General features: G+C 45.1%; 3 protein-coding genes across 7 annotated transcripts; 1 reads left to right on the top strand and 2 right to left on the bottom strand.

Annotated features, from left to right (window-relative positions):
* Positions 1 to 131: 131 nt before the first annotated feature.
* zbtb17 (zinc finger and BTB domain containing 17) lies at positions 132 to 7833 on the bottom strand. 4 transcript variants are annotated; one of them, XM_040193313.2, is made up of 15 exons: positions 7455 to 7833; positions 6422 to 6668; positions 6097 to 6276; positions 5347 to 5667; positions 5146 to 5241; positions 4641 to 4903; positions 4190 to 4332; positions 3794 to 4094; positions 3519 to 3606; positions 3084 to 3200; positions 2855 to 2975; positions 2325 to 2455; positions 1946 to 2209; positions 1720 to 1797; positions 132 to 1369 (listed from the first exon to the last, which is right to left on the bottom strand). In XM_040193313.2, exons 2-15 carry the CDS (start codon positions 6624 to 6626, stop codon positions 930 to 932), a joined length of 2748 nt encoding a protein of 915 aa, XP_040049247.2. In that variant the 5' UTR covers positions 6627 to 6668; positions 7455 to 7833; the 3' UTR covers positions 132 to 929. The 4 variants fall into 4 exon arrangements, with proteins under 4 accessions (XP_040049247.2, XP_077941064.1, XP_040049249.2 ...); XM_078084938.1 differs by having other exon boundaries at positions 5155 to 5241; positions 6422 to 6663; XM_040193315.2 differs by having other exon boundaries at positions 5155 to 5241; positions 7455 to 7775.
* A 396-nt stretch (positions 7834 to 8229) lies between these two features.
* On the bottom strand, positions 8230 to 11529 carry hspb7 (heat shock protein family, member 7 (cardiovascular)). Its single transcript, XM_040193376.2, has 3 exons — positions 10542 to 11529; positions 9027 to 9151; positions 8230 to 8852 (listed from the first exon to the last, which is right to left on the bottom strand). The coding sequence occupies exons 1-3, from the start codon at positions 10705 to 10707 to the stop codon at positions 8673 to 8675; spliced, it is 471 nt and encodes a 156-aa protein (XP_040049310.1). The 5' UTR covers positions 10708 to 11529; the 3' UTR covers positions 8230 to 8672.
* A 2246-nt stretch (positions 11530 to 13775) lies between these two features.
* clcnk (chloride channel K) lies at positions 13776 to 22755 on the top strand. Of its 2 annotated transcripts, XM_040193328.2 has the most exons (19): positions 13777 to 14127; positions 14504 to 14635; positions 14718 to 14846; positions 15644 to 15783; positions 15895 to 15972; positions 16463 to 16538; positions 16949 to 17074; positions 17739 to 17823; positions 18088 to 18189; positions 18618 to 18702; positions 19169 to 19324; positions 19887 to 19956; positions 20079 to 20189; positions 20386 to 20602; positions 21114 to 21247; positions 21523 to 21605; positions 21867 to 21947; positions 22277 to 22363; positions 22558 to 22755. In XM_040193328.2, exons 1-19 carry the CDS (start codon positions 13953 to 13955, stop codon positions 22594 to 22596), a joined length of 2106 nt encoding a protein of 701 aa, XP_040049262.2. In that variant the 5' UTR covers positions 13777 to 13952; the 3' UTR covers positions 22597 to 22755. The 2 variants fall into 2 exon arrangements, with proteins under 2 accessions (XP_077941026.1, XP_040049262.2); XM_078084900.1 differs by lacking the exons at positions 21523 to 21605; positions 21867 to 21947; positions 22277 to 22363; positions 22558 to 22755 and having other exon boundaries at positions 13776 to 14127; positions 20386 to 20639.
* The last annotated feature ends 502 nt before the right edge of the window (positions 22756 to 23257 follow it).

The following is a 23257-nucleotide window of genomic DNA, read 5'->3' as shown; positions in this document are numbered from 1 at the left end:
GTGACTTATTTTCCTCAGTGAATCAATAGATTGTATTACTTAAACAATCTTGACATTCTGAGAGCAATATAAACACAAACTTAACAGCACATTGTACATTAGCAAAATAACATCACAACGAAGCGGATGCGTCAGACTGCAGACACTTTATTGATGAGATGAGGACTACCAGTGAGCCTTACAGGTGATGATATAAGCAGACAAGATAATGACATGAAACCATTGGTTTCAGGGAACAATCTTCACACTATTATGATCAGTTTACTGCAAAACAAGAAAAACAACTGTCCTTCTATCAATGTGAGAGTTCTCGACCAGGCTGTCATCTGCATTTATATTTATTCCTTTCTCTTTAAGCAATTCATTTAAGACCTAGTTGCAAGAACATATAACACATAGAAATATTACACACACAGCATTTACAGTGTTTGATTCATGACATCATCCAACTTCTGGAAAGAGGAGTGAATTTACGCCCATCTCAATCTTAAATCTGCTGACATGTTCATGTGGATAATCTCTATATAATGTGAATTACAATACTCAGTACAATAAAACTAAGTAAGTACAATAAAATATTTTTTACTATTAAAGGGAAATGTACATCTCTCTTCTGGGTGAAATGGAAAAATAACACTAGGACTTTCTCTAATGGAAAGACAGGATAATCCTGCGTTTCATTCTAAAAATAAACATACTATACAACTTAGTATAAACATCTCAGGAAGAGTATCAACATTTTTTATCTTATCACTGGACCCTCTGAAATTAGGACTGCAAAACACATTTTTGACCATACATTCAAAGATAAAATTGTGTACAAAGTGTTGTACGTTGTGAAGCCAGTTTAGATTCATAGCACGGCATGTTGAGACTCAGAGGCCTTATTAAACTCAATTAATGTCTTCATATTTCCTTCTCCTGCCCCACTAAGCCTGACTCTCACATTCCATCTCTTCTTGTTTTTCGTCTTCTGCCTCTGCTGCATCTTCATCTTTTCCTTCCGTGTGGATCTCGATGGGAGTTTCCACCTCTTCATCTTCCCTCTCCCCCTCAGGAATCACCTCTCCAGTCTCTTCGCTGTGCGTCTCCCCCACCATCTCCCCCTCTGCCTCTCCTTCTCCCTCTCCCTCCTGGGCTCGGAAAATCAGATCTCCTTCCTGGATGACATGTTCAGCTGTGGCTTGCCATGCTGTTGCAGATTCCCCCTCAGCAGTGGTGGCTGTGGTGTATTGGTAGAAGTCAGAATCTGCCTGAAACATGACCAGTGCCTGAGCGGTGTGGATGCGTACGTGCTGGGCCAGGGAACTGGCGTCCAGGAATTTGTCACCACATGAATCACAAGCATACAAAATCTGGGTGTTGGGGTCTGGAAACAAAAGAACATTTGACAGAGTTAGTGATTCGAGTTTGTATTTGGTGTCTACGTTTGAAAAAAAGGGAAAACTCTTATTCTACGCAGGAGACCGAAGATACAGATATTGTGTTTTCAATAGGAAATGTAATGTTTCTGTTAAATGTGTTGACAGTTAATGCTGAATTCCAGGATTTCTCAGCTGGCCGTCCCAGTTCCAAAGCCAGGGCCTAAATTGTAATAATGCTGCTGCACCCTTGCAGTAAAACAGCATTAGCAAAAATAGTTTCCAAAGCTTATTAAATATTCAAATACAATGTTTTAAGTAACGTTCATACTTTGTAGAAATTTTCTTAATGTCCTACCTGCTTCATGCACTCTCTCTACCGCCTTGGTTATTTCAGCTTTCAAAGCCTCCGTCTCATCTGCAGACACTGGAACAACTGTCAACAGACACAAAGTAAACAAACATTAAACACCTTCAAATACTTTTAATTCTCATATTTCCCATTGAACAGGTGCATCAATTGTCAGAGATTCAACCCAAGGAAATGTTGATATTTTCCCTGACATCACTGGATGCTGCCTGACCTGTCAGCTGAGCGACCGCACTGGCTGCCAGGGCCTCAGTTGCCAGGGTGACGATGTCCTCCGTGGTGACGGTGACTATGTTGATCTCGTTGTCAGAGGGGCACGCCCCCGCAGACCCGTCGCCCCCCTCATCCGCGCTGCCCCCGCCCATCACCAGCCGCTTCATGCCGGCCTTGCCTTGGTGGACGGTCTTAACGTGGGAGCGCAGGTTGTCCACCCGGTTGAAGCCTCTGCCGCATTTATCACACAGGAAAGGTTTCTCCCCTGAGAGAGCAGGACGGAGGAACAGAATCAACGGGGCGAAAGTAACAATCTCTGCTGGACGTCTCCCTATTTCCACCATTGCTCCACAATTATTTGACACTAATCCTGTCCATACCTGTGTGAATGATGATGTGCTTCGACAGGTCTCCCACATTAACAAATGCCTTGTTGCACATCTGACACTTGTGCGGCCGGACATTGTCGTGGTGCCGGATGTGATTGGCCAGTTGACTGGACTGCACAAACCTGTCCGGAGACAAACATTAAAATGCATCCAGCACACACACACACACACACCATGGCACCCCATTTAAACAGCCAGTCCAAAAAGATTCCAGGGAAAGAAAATATTTTCAGTAGATGAAGATCTGCTTCTCCTTCTGCTCTGTGGCAAGCTGCTAAATGGCTGGTTGTTTTATCCTATTCCTAGCTATGTGTTTTATTGTGATACGGGGAGGGAATTTTCCCCCTAAAGACAGTAACCTTAAGATAACACGTGAAACCGAAAGTTAATCTTTTGTGCTCTCATTCTTTAAACACTCTCCCAATGTCCTTGTTAGATAAATTAAGTTTACATTCCCCAAGAAAAAAGTAAATAAAAAAAATACAACTTTTGTTAAAGCAGTGATTTATCTGTTTGCTGACCTTTTGCCACAGCGATCACACACGTAGGGCTTCTCTCCTGTGTGCTGTCGGACGTGAGCGATGAGCGAGCTGGCCTGCGTGAAGGCCTTGCCACAGATAACACAGACGCAGGGCTTCTCTCCTGTAGCCCATGAACAACAGTCTCATCGTGGGGGATGTAAATCATACATGCGCCGTTTCTCAATGAAAGCACATCATTCCACAGTCTCTACGAGTGTCACGGAAGTACCTGTGTGAATGCGTTCATGCCGCTGCAGAGCGCCAGGGTCACTGAAAGCTCTCTGGCAGTGCATACAGACGTATGGTTTCTCCCCACTGTGAACTCGCAGGTGTCTCTTCAGATTCCCTAAAAAGCACACAAAGGTTGGACCAAATGCCTCAAAGCAATGACGTTCCAGAAGAAAACCTCCTTCAGATGACGCGCAGACTGCCTGAAAGCAGCTGGAATTAAATAATACTGCACCATTATCAGGAAGTGATTATACAGTTGCTTGGATTTAAAGTATCAGAAAGAGTTTAGGTAGAACTTCAGTTTGGTGGGTGACAAATGGACTGTCCATCATAGCGCTTCTCTAGTCTTCCTAGAGCTCAAAGCATTTTAACACTACACTTCACAACCGTACAACAGACCTACGCGTCTTAAGAAGAATGCGGTCTTTCTTACCTGAAGTCGTAAATTGTTTGCCACATTCTTTGCACTTGAGAGGCCCGTCGGTAATATGAATCTTTAAGTGAGCCTTCAGATTTCCCGGCTAAGAAAAACATAAAATCAAGTAATAATAATAATTGGTTAACAAAGTCAACATAACATCCGTAAATAGCGCTGAATTGCCTCTCGATGTGGCTGTCAAACTCTACATTTCACCGGCATACGAGAATCTGCCAACATTACCGTTTGGGAATAACATGTTGTGTTTTGTTTGCATGGTGTATTATTACCTGGTTGAAGCGCTTGTCACAGTATGAACACTTGTTGCCCTTCTCCGTGTTGTGCGTCTCCAGATGTCGCATCTTGGCGGTGGGGTCGGAGAAGGACTTATCGCAGTAGTCGCAGTGGTACGGCTTCTCGCCGCTGTGCACCAGCTGGTGGCGCTTCAGGTTGCCAGACGTGGTGAAGAGCTTGCCGCACATTTCGCAGCTGTACCGCGCTTCGCCCGTGTGCCGCTTGCGGTGCAGGTTGAGCAGGCTGATCTGGCGGTAGCTCTTCCCGCAGGTCGAGCAGCAGTACGGCTTCAGAGGGCTGCGAGGCAGCGACAGCGGCAATTTAAGACACAATCCCGGTAAGAGCAGGTGCCGGTGAACCATATGTGTCCAAGTAGAAACAAAGGGATTCACCTGTGTGTCTTCTCGTGGGCTTTACAGGCCGCGGGGTCGGAGAAAGCTTTGCTGCAGTCGCGACAGCTGAACGGCTTCTCTCCTGTGTGAATGCGCATGTGTCTCTTAAAATTGCCAGTGTGGGTGAATTTCTTGCCGCAGTCCTGAGAAGAAGAAAAGGTCACGTCGAGTGAGCAAAGCCTATTCGTGCTGAACCTTTATGTGAACCCCCAACATTTTACAAACATCTGCATGAAAGCTCCCGGAATCAGAAATGTGTCCAGGTTTGATGCAGATATATTAGATTTGATGCAACAGTTATCAACCATTCCACAATGTGTAGCACAAAGTTGATGACATTTAGTTTCATACACTTACAAGTACATACAAGTACAAAATTAATTCAGAATTATTTTGAACATTAGAGTTAAGAAAACGAGCCTCTTCCCTCCTGCACCCGGACGTTCCTCACCTCGCATTTGTGTGTCACAGAGCTGTAAAGCTTTGACTCGGATCGGCTGCTCATGGACGCTGACTGATTTTGTCCCCCTTCCCTCTCGCTGCCCGAATTGACCCCTTCAACATCGTCATCGTCACCTTCCTCTCCCGACCCCTCTTCGTCGTCGGCTTCCCCGTCCCCGGTCTCCTCAGCGTCCTCCTCCGGTTCACAGGCTAGTTCTGCCGCCCTCTTCTGAGTTTGGGTCTTTGGTGGGGCTTCTTCCTCAGAGTCATTGTCTAAAAAGGGCGACGATTGAGAAGTCTCAATCTCGATCTGTTTGTGTATGACACACAGCCTCACGCGGATTAAAATTTTTAAATTGGTATAAAGGGCCTCATATGCCTGCATTTAAATGAGACTGAAACTCTACACTAAAATAATTAACAAATAAATCTATTGAAAACTCTTCTAAATGTACCAATTTGCTTGACTTTTCAGTCTGGAATATGTTGGGAAAGAAGAAGTGGGGTGGAACTACCCTGCTCACCAGGTGGGAAGTTTCGGTGAGGCGGTTTTCTGATTCGTCTCCCCCGAGAGCTCATGTATGACGAGCAGGCAGATTTCAGCGGTGATTCTGTGAACAAAAGAAAATTGTCTCTTAATTAAGAGATAAGCAACTCTATAATATTTGCAAATAATAATGGACAAATTCAAAGTCATTCTGTCGCTACACACTCACTGGGGATGTGGTCAGCATCAGATGGGTCAGATACGGGTGCATCTTCTGCAGCACTTTCCTCCTCCTTCTTCACAGAGATCTTCTTTTGAGGAAGGGGGGCGGTTTTGCGGACTCGTCCTCGGTCCGATTGGGTTCTGGTCGGGCTGGGAGGAGAAACCGTCTGTTGTTTCTCGGTGGAGACGTCTTCCTCAATATTTTCATCATTTTGTGTGGGTTTTTTATCTTGCGTGGGCGCGCAGGGACTTTCCTCTGCTTGAGATGCCCCCTCTGCCAGGTCTCTCTCCAGTTCCTCCCTCTGCTCGCCTTCTTCGCGTTTCTCCTCTGGTTTGTTGGTAAAGACAAAAAGGAAAGGTCTCCTTCTTTAGTACAATATGGTGGATAAAAATGGTATATAAAAGGGACCATATTTTATACTTTGTGAATTTGAATCTAATATACTAATATCACAGTAGGCTTATAAATAAAAATCAAAAAGAACCAGATTAGACTGATCGATTGCACGAAATTTGGATATTTTTGAAATTGTCTGTTGATTATACTTCACCGGATGCAAAAATATGCCGGGGAAGTATGTTATTGTTAATCGCTTACCTGTTAACTAACAAATACACACAGGCAACTTAATTGAGGTTAACCACATTAAACTGTTGATTCATTCAACACAGAAAACTGTCTCCTGCTAACCTCATCTGTCCACCAGCGGTTCAGACATGAAAATCTGCCGAGGTTTGTGCATCAATCCAGACTCACCAACGGCAAAATCCAGGGTTATGAGGGACGGAGCAGGATTTGCCATCGACTGGTACGCAGAGCAGGCGTTTACAATTTCTTGCATCTGTAGAAAGTTAGCAACTGCAAGCACGTCTTCCACGTTCTGTGGACTTAAAGTCAGCTTGGCTGTGTACATGAACTCCAAGACCTGCCCCAAACCTGCAGCGATAACCAACAATACAACAGGCCGGGTCAGACAGCAGTAACGATGTGGTACATGAACTGTTGATGTAAAGCACTGTGACGCCATGGGCGGTATAAAAAAATGAAGTACATGTGTAAAGTATACAAAGACTCGACCCACCCGCTGCATTGCTGATGTCCAGGTGCACCACGTCTGTCTGGTCCAGGAACAGGGTGCGGAAGTAGACACTGCAGGCCGCCAGCACGGCTTTGTGCGCCTTGAAGTCCACCCCGTCCACCACGAAGGTGCAGTCACACAGCATGCCCTGTCTGCGCTGGCGGTTCAGCTGCTCCAGAACCTTCCCGCTGTGCCAAGGGAACTCCATCGTCCCAGAGCCCCCCAGGAGGGCTGCAAGAGGCCGGCTGCTCTGCGGAAAACACGAGCAAAGGGCTCGAAAAGGGCTGAGCGGCTTGGCGTGACATTTCAACCTTTGATTGCTCGGTTTCTGCCACACATTTTCCCCGTTAAAAAAAAAGGTTTCAGGCAGAGTTTTGCAATATTGGAATATCCTCAATTGTCAGACAACAACGTTGTAAGAGCTGTAAGTATTCTGCAACTAATTTATATTTGCAAACACGACAGTACCTCATTTTATAACGGTTAGGTCAATTAAATACATATTAGTTTATTTATTTATTTTTTCACATTTTTGTTGAGGTTTGTCCAACTACCTTTAATGCAAAAGTCAAACAGGTACTTGTGTTTATTGTTAGAACAAAGTGTGTCAACACAAACTTAGCAGGAAATACTAGAGGGAGAAGTAAAGGACCCCAAACACACACACGTCGTATATAAAGAACGTCATCTACCGCGTTAATGTAGGAAATGCGTCGCAATAATATGCGAGTCAACAAGAAGCGAATTGAACCACAATGTGGCTTCTGCCGCTGGAAACACGTGACCGCTGCTGGGTTTGTTTTAAACGTTTTGACAGCTTGGTTTGACGGTGCAACGCATCGATTACAATTCCTCCATCCTTACAGCTTCGTTATCGGGGATTAATTTAGCGTGCCTGAACACGCACAGAGCGAAGGGACAAGATGGCGGACGGCCGAGGAGCGCTCGTCTCTCCGCCGCTTGTTGTTTTCTCGGCTAGCTCGCTAACTTTGCTTTATTCAAGCGCCATTTTATTTAAGAACAGCTCGTGGATTACCTCTGTGTTATCGCTTCTTCACTCCGGGTTCAAACCGATGCTCGGGCGGTGATACCGAGTGTTTGGCTCGGTTAGGAAAAACAGACCCAATCGAGTTTTTCGGCGATCGATCCTCCCCCGTTGACTCCGTCCACCGCCATCTTCCTCTCTCTGATCGATTGATAGGGACCGGCCGGATGTATCGCGGGCGCATGCGCAGTGTGAACACGCGACGCGTGCCTACGACGACCACGTGGGGGCGCGATTTGCTCGACTAACTTACGGCCGCGTCGAATAGGGATCAAAATAGTTTTTACTTGAATAGAGCCCTTGATGAAAGCAGGACAGTTGTGTCGTAAATGCCGCCTTTGCGTCACAAAATAATTGAATAAAAGCACCGTCTTTCCTCTTAGCTCAAATGTCTCATTCATTTCCTTGTGGTATTCACTGCTTACCAACATTTAGGCCTTTGTTTGTCTCATGTAGGGATATATCGGGGAGAAAGCACGCATTTTGACGCTAATCATGCTTTAAAACAGCTCATTATTTCATTGGGATTGGTAAATTATGGTTCTGTTCTAAAAAAAAATACATTTTGGACAGCGGCTGAGGACTTAACACTGAGTTGATGCCTCCAACATGCCATCTACCAACAAAACAAGGTTCATAGAGGTCTAAAAGAAACCATTTGCACTTCACATACTATATACTATATATACTAATATATATATATTCATATACTATATGGCAATTTTCAATGTCATAAAGTATGTCATTCAAGAGACCACACATGATATTTATCGTCAAAGCAGGATCATTTAATTCAAATAATAATACATAATAAGTTATTATTAACGTGGCATCAGTTGAGGAGAGTCTTCATGTTTAGGACAATGTTAGGGGACCGGAGTAAAGCGATCAGGTAGTTGCTATGTGTGTGCGTTTGCTTGTGTGTGCGCGAGAGAGAGGAAATGCCCAACCTCAGTGTCTTAGCATGTTACGTGCAGACGTGACCCATCGCTGTCGCGTGAGAGGAAGTGACTCCGATGCAGATGAGCAGCAACAGGCATCGCTCCAGTGACAGAGGGAGAATGCGCCGTGTTGCACAGAGCACAGGGGGGGGGGGCAGCTCTCTCTGTTGGGCGTTTAAAGTAGAATGGTTAAAGTGAAGACAGGAAGTCCAGGAAGTAGCACGAGAACACAAAACATCTGGAGTGCGACACACGCAAAGGGGGCTCTTCAGATCTTGATCTCTGTGCGGAAGGTCTGTGCGAGCTCGTGTTTGGCCGGGTGTCGCCGCGCCGTGACTGTCAGGGTCCCCTCGGTGCCCAGCGATGATGTCACCGAGGTGGGGTCCACGTCGTCGGGCAGCTGGCACTTGTGCGTGAAAGTGTTCATGACCGAACCATCTTGCGCCAACTGCAAGTTAGAATATGACTTAGTGCATTGTGACAGAGAGGATGCATATTGTGACAAGAGGTGCGTCCACTGCACAGTGCTCTGCGTTAAACCACACCGTCGCTTCAAGGGGAACACTAATATTGATCTAAAGACTTATGGTTCCAAATAAGAATGAAAAGGGGGTCTGCACACCTTCTCTGCATGAACCTCGATCTGGTTGTTGGATGTGGTGACGATGACATCTTCAGGGGAGAAGTCCTGCACGTCCACCGTGAACTGGTACAAATCTCCAAGAGTCTTTACATTACCAGATGCACCTGACGTATTTCAGCAGGAGAAAGGATGTTAGAGCAGGAAAAGTATCACTTTTATTCCAATCTTATCTCATTTCTATGTTCAATAAAATCGTAGTAAACACTAAATGACCAAATGTCACTTCTCTGTTACGTCCAAGTTAGCTGAGATATAAAGCTTTCTAGAGAGGCAATTTTTTTTTTAAAAACACATAAAGGATCATTATTTTTTTCTTTAAAAACAAACATGTTTAAAAAAACAGTAAAATGAGGACCACCTCAAAACGTTACAAAATACATTTTGACCCAACAAATAGAAAAATCATTGCATTGCTCTGGTTCAGGGTGTTGGCTCTTAATGTAACATCAGGAGATGAGAAGTGCGTTGACTGTCTTTCTATTCTTAACACAATGGAACAAACGGGATTATTGTTTAGTCACATGTTTCATTTGGCTCTCCATTCCTTTATTTCCATTTGGACGTATGGACTAAAATACAAAAATATCATTTTTTATAGTGTTAAGTGTCTATTTAAACACCTTTTAAACTTTTAAGAACATATTTGGTCTGAGAAGAGCAGTAGAAGAGCTTTGTGTGCAGATGCAAGGTCCAAATCTCGGTTTGAGTAAATGGCCAATTATGCGGCACAAGACAAAAGAAGCAATGATGAGGCAGAAACAGGGTCCAGCAGAGACACACGAGTGGTGTGACTTCACATGCGCAGGTTAGTTTGACTGCGTGACATCATTCCAAATCTGCGTGTGTATTTGATGTGTACACCGGTCACCGGGCGACCATCTGGTCATTCCTCACGCAGGCGTCATTCCAGATTCTCAGTGTGTGAAGTCACACCGCCGCTGGCAGCCAGTCCAGCATTCTCCAGCCGTGCATGTGTGTGTGTGAGTGTGTTGTTTTGCCTTGTTGTGCCTGCAGACACTCACAGTTCTGCTCTGCCGCCGACCCCTGGGCCACATAAACCCAGAGCCCATTTAAAGTCACACGTTCACACGTCTGTGTGCCAGCGGTGAACCGACGCACAGCGGTTCACACCGGCCGCACACACCACCGAGCTTCCAGGTGAAGCACGCAGAGGGAAACGTCTCCCCGACCTACATGTGTATTCTAAACGACCCCAAAACATGTAATGGGAGAGCCGAGCGGTTCCTCCGTGCTGGCAAAAAAAGTTCCTACATTTTTGGAAACACATCTTCTCTGTACACATCAACCTCACCAGAGACCCTTTTCTTTTTTCTCTCAACGGTCTCAGCTCGGATATAATTTGTCACCACAGAAATAAAACACCACGAGCCTTCAAGCAAGTTGCCTCCAAGCCTGCACACAGATCTCAGTACAAGCTGCCCCTTCAAACCCCCCTCTAGCAGACAATACGAGAACCGGACCCCTCCGACTTACTGGGGAAGCCCAAGGCCTCGCTGCCGGGCCGCATGAAGGAGCCAAAGTCCTCAGCGAACAGTCCCCGGCTCTTCTCCATGTGTGGGTTCCCAGAGGACGAGGACGAGGACGAGGTCTGGTGAAAGCTGCGCTCCGATCGATAGGCAGACGAGTTGGTCCCGCTCATGGATGGCAGAGAGTGCTGGGCGAGGCACAGGAGGAGAGAGAGAGAAGGGAGGGAAGAGGGAGGCGGGGAGTCTTCTGGTGTGCGGACGCTTTCAACGCAATGAACAGCACACCCTTCTCCTGTCCTTCTTATCTGCCCGGTCCTTTATGGGTTTGAATTCCCCCTGTTTGTATTTTGTTAAAACTGTGTATTTGCCCCCCCTCCCTCGGCCCTTATCTACTGCGCCGTCCAGTCGGCGCGCACGTGCGTCACAGCTCAACGGAAAAGGGTAACAGCGTTCTATATTTATCATGACAGCGATGGAGTGAGCGGCTTGTTGTTGGAAAAGTTGAGGGCATTGGAGGCTTTGAGGTTAGCAGGATGTGATAGAGGTAGAGAAAGAGCCGGGGTTATGGCGAGGAGGTGGAGGGGCGGGGGGAGGGGGGGGCAACAGTTGTCATTTCAGACGCATCGCCCCCTGAAATAGACTTCCTCTCCTCCCTTTAATTCAGCTTACACTCCATTGCTTCATCGGCCCGTCCTCCTTCACCGCCATGCCTTTGTTCTCCAATTGGACTGTCACACGGTTCTGCCATCACATGGAATTGCCCCAGTGGAGGGATTTTTCTCATCCGTTTATTATCTCGGTTATAAACACCTCAAAAATGGCCGACCGTGGAAACCGCTGTGTTCGTCCCGCCGAGCCGGTCGGAAAGTGGAACTCCCATTGGAAAGTGAATCGCGTCGAGAGCAAACAAAGATGGAAAGAATGCGTGACAACAAAGGCGTCAGCGCGAGCAGGGGACTTAGTGGTGACATTGCTTTGTGGCTATTAATATCTGCGCAGAGAGCACAGGGCATCGTGATTAGAAAACACTCACTGCCCCCCCTCCTCCTGTCATCGGTGACAGCTAATCCGTTAACATCCATTTATGGGCTCACTGGACTTCTGCTTTTGTCTTTACAAAACAACAACCATTTATTGACCGACACCACGCAGCTGCCACGCCGGACCTCAAATCTTGGCGAATCGAAGATGTCCTGAAATTCAACGGTGGTCCGCAGCTGAAACCAAACGAACCAAAGTGTCCGACGCCATGTTTGAAAGGTTACCCGGCACAATGTGCCTGCAGTCTTATCAGTATAGAGCTCAGGGTCCTCGGCTGGAGGTCTAAATCCAGACCAGCAACTCACAGTTTCCCTGCCAGGGAGAAAAGACCCCCCCCTCAACCTCCCCCCACAGTACCAGCAGTAATATTGCTGGTTCATGCTGGGCTTTTATTCAGTTAGATTGGGTTTTGCTCCTCTGATCCGTTGGGATCAAAGCTGTAGGGAGAGTCAGGGGAATGAATATGTTAGTAATGTTAATCAAGTCGGTCATGTTATTTATCTTGATCATTTTTTTTTCATCATAACAAAGGTCAAAATGGTCGCGGCTGCAAGGAAATAAAAGTAATTTAAACAAATCAGTTTTCCAGCCGCAGGGTTGGAACACACAGACTGATCGCCAGAAAAGAAATGGTCTCATAAGTGACTTTGAGTCCCCTCTATGTGTGTGGGCTTGTGTTTGCATTCTCATCTGGCCACACACACACACACACACACACACACACACACACACACACACACACACACACACACACACACACACGTCTTCCTCAGCTGCTACATGTTACGCAATGTTGCAGGCGGCGGGTCAAGTCCTACAGTGATGAACCTGGAAGGTCGTCCCACTATGATTAATTTGATTAAGTAAGATGGTCGTCTTCATGAGGACATGATGAGGTCTGTGAGACTGGGTCTTAACAGGGAAAATATATATATAGCATCACTTCACTTTTGGACACTTGGGGCAGCGTTTTCATATTATAGACACTTGATAAATTGTTGACTTTTTATCAATAATGCAGCTGCAAGATGAAATAAAATGATACAGTTACTTAATTCAATTTCCTAATCCTGCAATTGCTGTCAAAGAATATATATATATTCAGTAAAGAATATACAGGTTCAGCTGCCTCATAACCCAATGTGTTAAGTTTAAGTACCACGTAAGTTGTTTTAAGTAACACATTAATATTGTAAAATGAAAGCCAGTTGTTCCCAATATTGTATAAATAAAAAAACTCAATCACAAATGGATATATATTTATATTTCATGTGCTTTCCTTTTGTATTTCTATTGGAAAAAAAAATGTTTAACCTATGATGTCTGATTTATTTTTACTGTCAGTTTGGAGATTTTTCTTTTCTTATAACGCCTGAGGAGAAACTTCTGTTTGTCAGCAATGAATGTTTATGATAGTTAAGTACAAAATTTACGGTCTGGTTCTCTGGTGGGTTCGGGTTGTTGTTTCCATGGAAACAAGTTTTTATAAAGACAAGAGCAGTCTGTCGATTTCTAAAAGAGAACATGTGTGTTTATGGGGGTTTAAGTGTGGCTGACGCTCTGTAATCACACAAGTGCTTATTGATATCCGCTTGGGGAGGTGAAACTGGGGAAAATAAACATTAACTAAAGGCTCATTTAAAGTCTGTGTGTGTGTGTGTGTGTGTGTGTGTGTGTGTGTGTGTGTGTGTGTGTGTGTGTGTGTGTGTGTGTGAATGTGTGTGTGTGTGTTCTCCAAGATCAGAACACCGATTGCCTCGACCTTCAGCAATCCGTTCGAATACACAAAACACTCACTTCCTACAAAGTGCCGGATATTTACCAGCTTCATAATGATCGTTTCCTCTTAAAAGTCTTTTTCTGGTCCTACAGGGACTTTCAAACGAGTCTTTGAAACCAATCACTGACGTAAGAAAAGCAATAGCAAATACTTTAGATGTATATCTTCAAATGACTCTTTCTCATCTAATTCCCCCGTTTGTTGAATATATTCCGCATTGTTCTTGATCTTTCTGCCGACAATCCTGTAATCTCTGCTAATAGAAAAATGATTGTGGGATTGCTATATCCAATTTTTAATTAAAATGCCCTGTAGCGTGAAAAAGTCTCTCTCACTGCTCCGCTGCTATAAAGTCAGATGAAGGGCACTTGTTCAACTAAAGAGTTAATATTAGCTACCCTTTCAACCATGACTGCTCCTTCACCTCCATGCAGATACCTCGATAAAGGTCAGAGTAGCAACACTGTGCAACCTGAAGGTAAGTCTACCTGTCTTCTAGTTTCTTTTGGTCAGCAACAGCAATGAGTGCATCCGGGCATTCATATTTCTCCCTCCAATCATCGAGCATTAGTGTTTGATTGAGACTGTAATCACACAATGACGCCAACACTCCGAGACCCAACAAAGAGCCCGGAGGAGCCTGCTGAGAGCCAAAGCGCCGGAGAGGACAACGACCGGGAGCGAGCAAATCAATCAGACCCGTCGTGTGATACGATTCTGCTTCAAGCTGATCCATGGAAACCATGCCAACGGTCCCGTGCAACTGTCAAAGGTCAGACCGAAGTAGAAAATCGTTAGAATGTGATCGATACCAACCCCGATCAATAAATCAAACTATCTATTCACGACCTCAAGCTGAGGCTTGAAGCTTTGAGCTTATTTTAAGACATAGATTTGACTTTTGCAATGCTTTGAAAATGAGGGGAACTGTTTGCTGCTTCACTACCGAGATGTAATATTCTTACGCATTCATGTGCGTTGCTATATTTCTTTACATTGTGCTGTTTAAATGTGTTTTTTTGGTGCCTGTTTGCATTCGTGCAAACAGGCAATGCAGCACGTAAATGCAGCGAGAAACTACACGTACTGGTAAATTGGAGAGACTTTCGAGACGAACGAGGCTTAAAGCTCCACCCTTGACTCCTCAGAGTGGCTGCTGAGGCTGAGGAGCTGTTTGGGGACAGTGTGTGGGATGGAGTGGTACGGCTACGCTGCTCTCGGCATTTCAATGGCCGTCCTCAGCTTCCTGGTGGACCTGAGTGTGACGAAGCTGCTGCGAGGTAGACGCACTCACGTACGAGGACGCAATGGGCGTGAGCCAATGACGGAACCGCTCACGTTTCGCTTTTGCTCCACGTGCAGCTCACCAGTGGCTTTATTTGAAGCTGGAGGGCAACGGCCTGCTGCAGTTCTTTTGCTGGACTCTTTACCCAGCATGCCTCTGTGCTGCCGCATCATCGTTCACTGACAACATCTGCCCGTTCTCCACAGGTCTGTACGGCAGCAGTTTAGGTTGAAGCATCAGAGTAAATATGGGCCTCACCTTTGTTAAACACAACTCCAAATGCATGCGACTTTTGTAACAAACCTTCATCTGAGAGCGACAGTTAGAACACAGAAAGAACAGGTAGGAAAGTGTGCTGAGGCCAGAGGTGGAGGTGGAGAGGCATATACACACTGAGGAGTGCCAAAGGGAACTACTGCTCACTTTCCACAGCCCAAATAATGCAATTTGTGTTTGAGTGCTTTTACTTGGATGGACAAGCAGGAGAGCGACGCTCATGCAAAATAGAAATTGCAGTTGTAAAATAATGGTAGGGAACATTTACAATAAAAACAGGGATTATAATGCAGCATACTGACGTAGGAGCTGACTCATCTACTCGCCACCTGTGCTGTGGGGCTCGCATTGCTCGGAGGACGGGGGGCAAAACAGTGGGCATAGCCCCCCCCCCCCACCACCCCCCTCCCACCCACACAAGGCCACAAGTTCTCATCAAGTGGGAGACTTGAAAAAGTTGAAATAAAATACTGAGACAAATCTAACTTTTCATTTTACAAACATTTTTCTTTTCCCACCGAGCAAACGGCATTGAGAAAAAGTCTAGGCCGATATTATCTTTCAAACATAAAGGTAAACTTGAAAGGTCAGGCAAGATTTTATCTATCTGACAGAAAATGTTTAGGAAGAAAGGATCTCTGTGCGGTGAAAAAGAGGTCTGGGTGCAATTTAATCTCAAGGAAGTTTTTCTTTTTAAGCGTCTTTCTGTCAATTTCTTTCTCTGCAGGCTCGGGGATACCAGAGGTGAGGACCATGCTGGCAGGCATTGAAATGCCTCATTACTTGTCCCTCACTAATTTGTTCACCAAGCTCGTAGCCCTCGTCTGTACACTGGCAGCCGGCAGCACTATTTTTCTGGGCAAAGTGGTGAGACGCATCTCAGTACACCTGTTTGTCCTACAAAGCGTCCATTTGAGATTCTTTGCCATGAGTCTTAAACATACATGAACATATATTCTATTTGTCTCTTAACATCAGGGTCCATTTGTGCATCTCTCCACCATCGTGGGAGCGTACTTCAGCAACCTCTGCACTCTAATACAAGGCAACAAGAAGGTAGACCTCAGGAAGAGATTCCGTAATGTGGAGCTGAAAGGAGAGTGAATATTGGACTCAGATTCAGCCTGTTGCCTCTCAGCTCTGAATGTACCTTGATGTACCTTTGAAATTAGTTTGATCAAATCATCTTGACTCACGGTCTATTAACTCACTTAACGGTCTCCGTCAGCTTACAACATGCAATTTAATGTCAGTATTTACACCTTGAATGAAGATCATTTGGAAGAAGAGAGGTACGCGTGATACTGAACCGGTTTCCTCTTAAAAAATATAAATAATGTCCTTGTTCTACTTTATGGATATCTTTCACAAATTTCCGAGCAAGGTTCGGCCTATTAGTAGAAAGGTGAACGTAATTGCGAGTGTCATTTAAATTTTGTACTAGATTTTCTCACGGGCAAAACAAATAACATTTCCCCAGGCGTGTAACAATATGGAATAAAATCATAAGGAATGAGGAAAAGACAGCTTATGCCGTCTCTTTTAGGAGCGAGCTGCTGGAGAGATGCTGGTTGTTGCTGCTGCAGTCGGAGTAGCGAGCTGCTTCGGAGCCCCCATCAGTGGTGAGGGTTCAGCATCAGGAGTAATGAACTACCTGCTCGCGCTATATCCGTACATCTCACACATTCCTCATCACCACAGCTCCGCCTCACCTCTCCCGCTTGTTAGCTTTCGCATATTCGCTCTTGCCTTTTATCCTCGCTATCATGTCAGTGTGATCGGTATTTTCTCTCACCTCTCCTTCTTTTGATCGCCTCTCTGCCTCATGCTTTGAGCCTCTCAGCACCCTCATAAGGATTCAGCCCCTCAGCACATCTGTGCTCACACTGTCAGGTTAATTGAAAATGACCTTATTATTAGTTAAATACTTACACTTTGAATGCATCATTTCCACATGTCCAGTTTGCATGACTTTTTTGTCACATTCAGATCATTTTTTAGTGACTATCTCGAACCTCCTCTGCTCCTGTAGGTGTGTTGTTTAGCGTGGAGGTGATGTGTTCTCACTTTGCACTGAGGCATTACTGCCCATGCTTCTTCTCGGCCGCGTGTGGAGCTTTGATGTTCCGCCTGCTCTCAGTGTGGAGCGGAGACGGAGGTAATGGAGACGCTGGCTTCTTCGCAGAAAACCATTGCAGATGAGTGGGAATCTATTACAGCCAGAAACAGGGGCTCATTATTGTGAGATGTCCACCAACGTCTGGCCTCGTAGTATATGTGCAAATTGAAAAATTGAGTTTGGTTTGAAGGTCCAGTGCGTCGGATAAGAGGCCGCGATCCCCCGAAAACTAAGCTTCGTCGTGCTTGCGTTATGAATGATTTGTTTTTCTGTGGCTCAAACCCAAACGATGATGCTTTCACATTATTCTCCATAACTAAAGGACACCGTAACTCACACAGTTGTTGGCAAGGGAAGAGTGAGAACAGGAATATTGTTTACAACCTGCGACCTCACCACCAGATGCTATAAAACCTTACAATCCTTCCAAGAACTGTCCTCCCATGAGCGCGTCACATTTGAGGGCTGACTGACGTACTTATTTCAAAGTAAATGTAAATGCTTTGTTCATTCCAGCTTGTCAGCAGCGTTGACAGCCATCTAATTACTTGTCACGACAATAACTGGCAGCATCAGCTTTTTCAAAATTAGCAGAAACATTTCAGCCGACAGGCTGCAAATTTCAATAAAACTACGATTCGATTTCGAGGGGGTGTGCGGGGATGAATAAGAGGGATGACTTCAATTTGTTCTGTGTCCACAGAGACTCCTCAGGCGTTGTTCAAAACAAACTTCCCCTCCTCTTTACCTTTCTACCCACTGGAGATTATCCTGTTTGCCCTCCTGGGGTGAGTTTATTTTTGACAGTATCCGCACAGTTAAAGTCCCCAAACTATAAAGAGACATTTTGTATTCACATCAACACGTCTGTATTCCTCCTCATCAGTTGTCAGATTCATCTTTTCCCCTCAGGTCAACAGTTTCTCAGCCTCTTCCTCCTCATCTCTCCCCCGAGGATAATGACTCCCGATCGTCCACTGATGGCGAGGTTAAAATGAGCCTCCCGTCTCCCGCTGTGGACTTAGTGCTTTGGGCTTTCCGTCTGCTAACAGGCTGCTGTGTGGAGCTGTCAGCTGCTGCTACCTCTTCTGCCATCGGCGCGTCCTGCGATTCACCAAAACCAACCCCTTCCTGGTCAAAGCGCTGACGACAGAGTGAGCCATTTGCCCCCCGCGAAAGCCAGATAGTGATGAGTCACCAGCGGCGTAAGACTGACTCGTTTTGATGTGTTTTGCGTGGAGTGACATTTCAAGCAGATTGATGGGCCAACGTTGCAAAAGCCTGGTGTGTTTCTACATTTAGTATTGCTCATGACATTCTGTCCATTTTACCATAACAACCAACCGATGTTAGCCATTTCATTTGTAAACCAGATAGTAGAATCTGGAGATGCAGATGTCATCCAGATGTCAGAAGTAGTTCCATCGTATAGCTTTGAAAGTATAGATCTGAAAAGGACCAGAGATGATCTTTATTTTGATCAGTCAACCCATTGAAATACATTTGAATTTTTAATAGGAATCACTCAAATGAAAGTAACATTGTAACAATGGTGTCTGCGTATGTGAATAAATCTCTGCAGGAAGGGTCTATACTCGGGCGTGGTGGCTCTATTCCTGGCATCTCTCACATTTCCTCCCTCTGCTGGTCAATATATGGCTTCAAAGGTAGGAATGAACTAAATTAAGGGGGGGGGGGGGGGGGGGGGGGGTGCGTCTAGAATTGATGACATGCTATTTAATGAAATTACATTGCATGAAAAAAGGAAATGTTCTGCGTGAGTCGACCGATCAATGATTATTACATCGAGCCAACCCTTCATAAACCCTCCAGCTGACGCAATGCTCATTATATACATATATATATAGATATATATATATAGATATATATATATATATCTATATATATATACAACAAACAAATATTCCCCTCTTTGAGTGTCTTTAGCTAAAATTCAAATCATGGATAGAGTATGTATAGTAAGTATGTACAGTACAGGCAGATGGATTATTAGATACAAATGTGCTTTTGTGAGAAAACCGACTGAATAACCGCAGCCTCGTCTTTTAATGTCCCGCCTTTGTCCAGTTGTCCTCGTGTTTGGAATCTGAATGTCAGAAATGTCTTTCGCAGCTCACCATGAAGCAGCTCCTCACCTCCTTACTGGATAGCAGACAGTGGAGCTCTCAATCCCACAATGCCTCCGTTCAACCGGGCCCCGATCCTTTGTTGGAGTGGAGCTCATCAGGGAGCCCGGTCCTTTCTCTGGCTGTCTTTCTGCTCGTGAAGGTACGAGCAAAAGGGGGGAAGCCAATTAAGAAAGGATTTTTTCTCAAATCTGTCACCTGCACTGACAACCAACAAGGCAGTCGCTGCACTCGTTGCCTTTGGTCACGATGACGCACAATTAACATACAGTAATTGACATTACTGCTCACTACTATTGGCATAGTGAGCAGAAGACTCTTCACCCCTTCAAGCTGAAATGTCTTCTGACGGCTGATGCTCCCCCACGGCAACGCTGCAGAAAGAAAGAAGAACAGAAATCTCAACAGTTTGGAGGAGACGCCATTGATTGAAAACCTCGTCAACCACTGCACACATCTAATATTCTCATTTGCACTCGTAGCGGATGGAAGGTTTACTTGTTGTTGCAGAAAATAGAAGCTTTTGTATGTGAACATTTTTTGCTTTGGGGAACAGTTCTATAGACTGTGATAGTACACCACCCCCCACCCCCACCCACATCACCACCAGCACATTTAAGTGGAGAAAAATGGGTTTATTTTTGCTACATTGATTTTGAGGCTGGCTGAGGAGGAATTTGACGGTGTGTGTTGTCTGTCTTGAGGTGTGGATGATGGTCCTCGCCTGGACTCTGCCTCTCCCAACCGGATACTTCATGCCAGTGTTTGTCTACGGTGAGTGAGAGTTTTTGTTTGGCAGTTTATCAGTTTGAAGTTTGCCTTGTCGTGTTCTGTGAAAGCTGTGAACTAAACGATTGAGAAACGCTTTGTGTTTTTTTTCTGTTTTGGATCTCCAGGGGCGGCTTTGGGCCGTTTGTTTGGAGAAGGAGCAGCGTATGTGTCTTCCACTGCGTTGACCTCCAGCCAGCAGTGGGCTTCTGTGAATCCTGGAGGATATGCACTGGCTGGTAGGGGACATCGATCAGTGCCTCGTTGTTCAATTAGAGATGACATCACCTCTATAGTGTTTAAATTAAATTGTATTTTCCAATGATTGAAATGAAAAAGTACCATGGTCGGCCTGGCACTGACAGTGTGGTGATGTCACCAGCATCAACGTTGCTCCTGCACGCTCGCTGTCTCCGTGTGGTTTCCTCCTCGTAGGCGCAGCGGCCTTCTCCGGCGCTGTGACGCACACCTTGTCCCCGGCGCTGCTGGCTTTAGAGTTGACCGGTCAGTTCAGCCACGCCTTACCCGTACTCCTCGCCACTCTGCTGGCCAATGCTGTGGCTCGCTCTGGGCACCGCCCATCTTTTTATGACGCGCTCTCCATCGGCAAGAGGCTCCCACACCTGCCCTCTCTGGTGAAGGCGTCCCCCCGGTGAGATAAACATCAAGGGGTCCGATTGTTTCTAGAGGTACGGCGGGTTTGAATGGTCACATCTGTGGTCGGCAGTCACAGTAAATAAATGGAAGGTCATATGGGAGCAGTGTCAGAGGCCCTGGAAGACCTTTAAAAGCAGTTCATGACATTTGTTGGCTCTCTGGATAACAATATTAGTCATGCACTGCTCCAGCGTGACATGGTTCAACTGATATTAGGTGGATGCCACTAAATATGACATAGACAAAGGATCCAAGGATCCAGATGCTTCTTCGATGTGTGTTGTGACAGGAAAAGCTAGAAAAGAGGAGTTAAATGTGAACATTGGCCGAGTGAGAAGACCTTCCCATATCTGTTAAAGTGAAGATATTAGTGTTTTGCCACAATATTCATTTGCAATTAACTTCTATCCATCAATGAATCGTTACGACCTGAGAATGATTTGAACCTCCATATGTGTCCGATTTAACCACAGCTGCTTTAGTGTGACACGATTCCCACCTTGCAGGCTTCCCTTCACACCAATTGGACAGGTTTTGGGATCAAGATCAGTGCAGCTCCAGAAGGTAGCTGGGCCAGCGGAGGTTCAACATGCCGTGAACACCAGCACTGACCAACAAATCCCTGTGGTGGACTCACATGGTGCGGAGACAACGCAATCGTTTAGTCTACATCTTCCCACAAATGATTAAACTACACATAAGTGAGAAGATGACATATCGACACAGTCATCAAGATCCTCGAGAAAATTAGCAGACAAGTGGCGGATAAAGAAGTGATTGTGACAATTGAAAAGCTCCAGCAATTCAAAACAATTCAGTGTTGAACTCGCAAATCACTTGGAGAGCTGCACACGCTGAACTGCTGCACCGACTGGCAACAGAAATGAAATCGCTCTCCTTTCTTCTGTTTTCAAGAGTCGCAGATTGTACTGGGCTTTGTTCTCCGGTCAGAGCTGCTGATGTTCCTGCGTCACTGCGAGACCGATGGCGTCACACAGGTAGAACGGCGCCGTTTAAAAAGACGGGTCTCGCTTTCACAACCCGCTCATCTCGTGACACCTGACATCTATTTTAAAGCATTATAGTGATAGAAAAATAGAGCTGCTACTAGAAAAAACAGATGGAAGCAATATCCAAAAACATATGAACATATTTAGAGACAGTACAACACAACTGTGTAAAATACTTCCTAAAATACTACTTAAAGCTGAGCATGCGTAGAAAATGTACACAGCCTTGTTTTGTGTTGCTCTGTTTAGACTTTGGAGAAACATCTGGATGAGGTCTGCTGCATTCACCCCAACTCTGTGCTGTTGTCACCACACAACACCGTTCAGGAGGTGGGTAATTACTCTTCAGGCCAATCAGCTCCTAGTTCACCAACCAGCTGGGGATCATGGTCGAGCATCCAGCAGTGCAGGAAATTTCCGAGTAGATGGCGTACAAAAAAAACAGAGCTAAAAGCGAGTGAATGCTGCACTTACATGGCCAGAAACACAAATGATGAATTTGGAAAGTAACTGCTGGTTAATGCAGGTTTGACAACATACGGTTGGTAGCAATCTTCTCACCTAACTCTCAAATAAATGAAAGTGAATAATCATATTTTGAGCCATTTCTTTTTTAGATAATTGTTACTTCTAATCCATTTTCCCTTTTGTCCTCACAGGCGCACGGCATCCTGAGTCTGCTTGGAGTTCAGACCTTGTGTGTCGCAGACAGGGGGAGGCTAGTCGGGGTCATCACGTGGCCCGAGGTAATGAGTGTTTTTTCACAAATATAAAACCCAATGCTAATGACACACCGAGCTTGAGTTTGTCTGGTTCCTCTTTGTCTCTTCTACAGGACGTTTGGACACAATGTCCAATGTCCTCGTGTACGTTGCTAATTTGCGAATTGAAAGCCGTCCCTTCCCTCCCTCCCTCCCTGTGTTTCTATTTTCTCCTCTAGATGAAGAGAATATTAGAAGACTTGGCCAAAGAAATCTGAGCAGCAAACATGAATCCATGTCTTTCCCCAATAGCAGTGACACAGGCTTGGCTTTAATAATGAAATCACTTGTTCATTGCATGAAGGTAACAGTGTTTGCATTCAAACTAAACTGGGATCAGCTGGTTCCTTAACATGTATTAAATGCTGTTGTCTTCACATTTTTGAATTTAGCGGGATCTTGTATCACACATCTCATTCCCTGACCTTTTTTTATGTAACATACTATTTAAAGTCTACACGTGTCAATGAAAGCAAAAGCTAATACAACTGTTAGACCAAATAACACGATCTTGCTGCGTTTCTTGAGAATTTATATGGATGGAGGGATCACTATGAAATTCAACTTCGGGAAAGATAAACCATCACATCTACCAGATTCCCATGCAACTTCAGCATGTCTGCCTACAACATCCCAAAAGCATCAAAAGTTAATATTGGTGTACTGCAATGCATATTATGAATATTATGAATAACATGAACATTCACGTGAATAGTAACTGGAGAATACGAAACCGAAGATAACTTCTTTGTTTCGTAAAGGAAGATGTGGGGCCTCAGCGTGGAGCGTTGCTCTAGCAATATTAAAAATATAACACCACTGCACAAAACATCAAATCAAATGTGCCTATTTACAACACTAACGTGACTCAACCCAAAC

Source organism: Gasterosteus aculeatus, chromosome 2 (genome assembly GCF_964276395.1).
Source record: "Gasterosteus aculeatus chromosome 2, fGasAcu3.hap1.1, whole genome shotgun sequence".
Taxonomy (NCBI): Eukaryota; Metazoa; Chordata; class Actinopteri; order Perciformes; family Gasterosteidae; genus Gasterosteus; species Gasterosteus aculeatus.
This window is presented reverse-complemented; position numbering and strand designations above follow the sequence as displayed.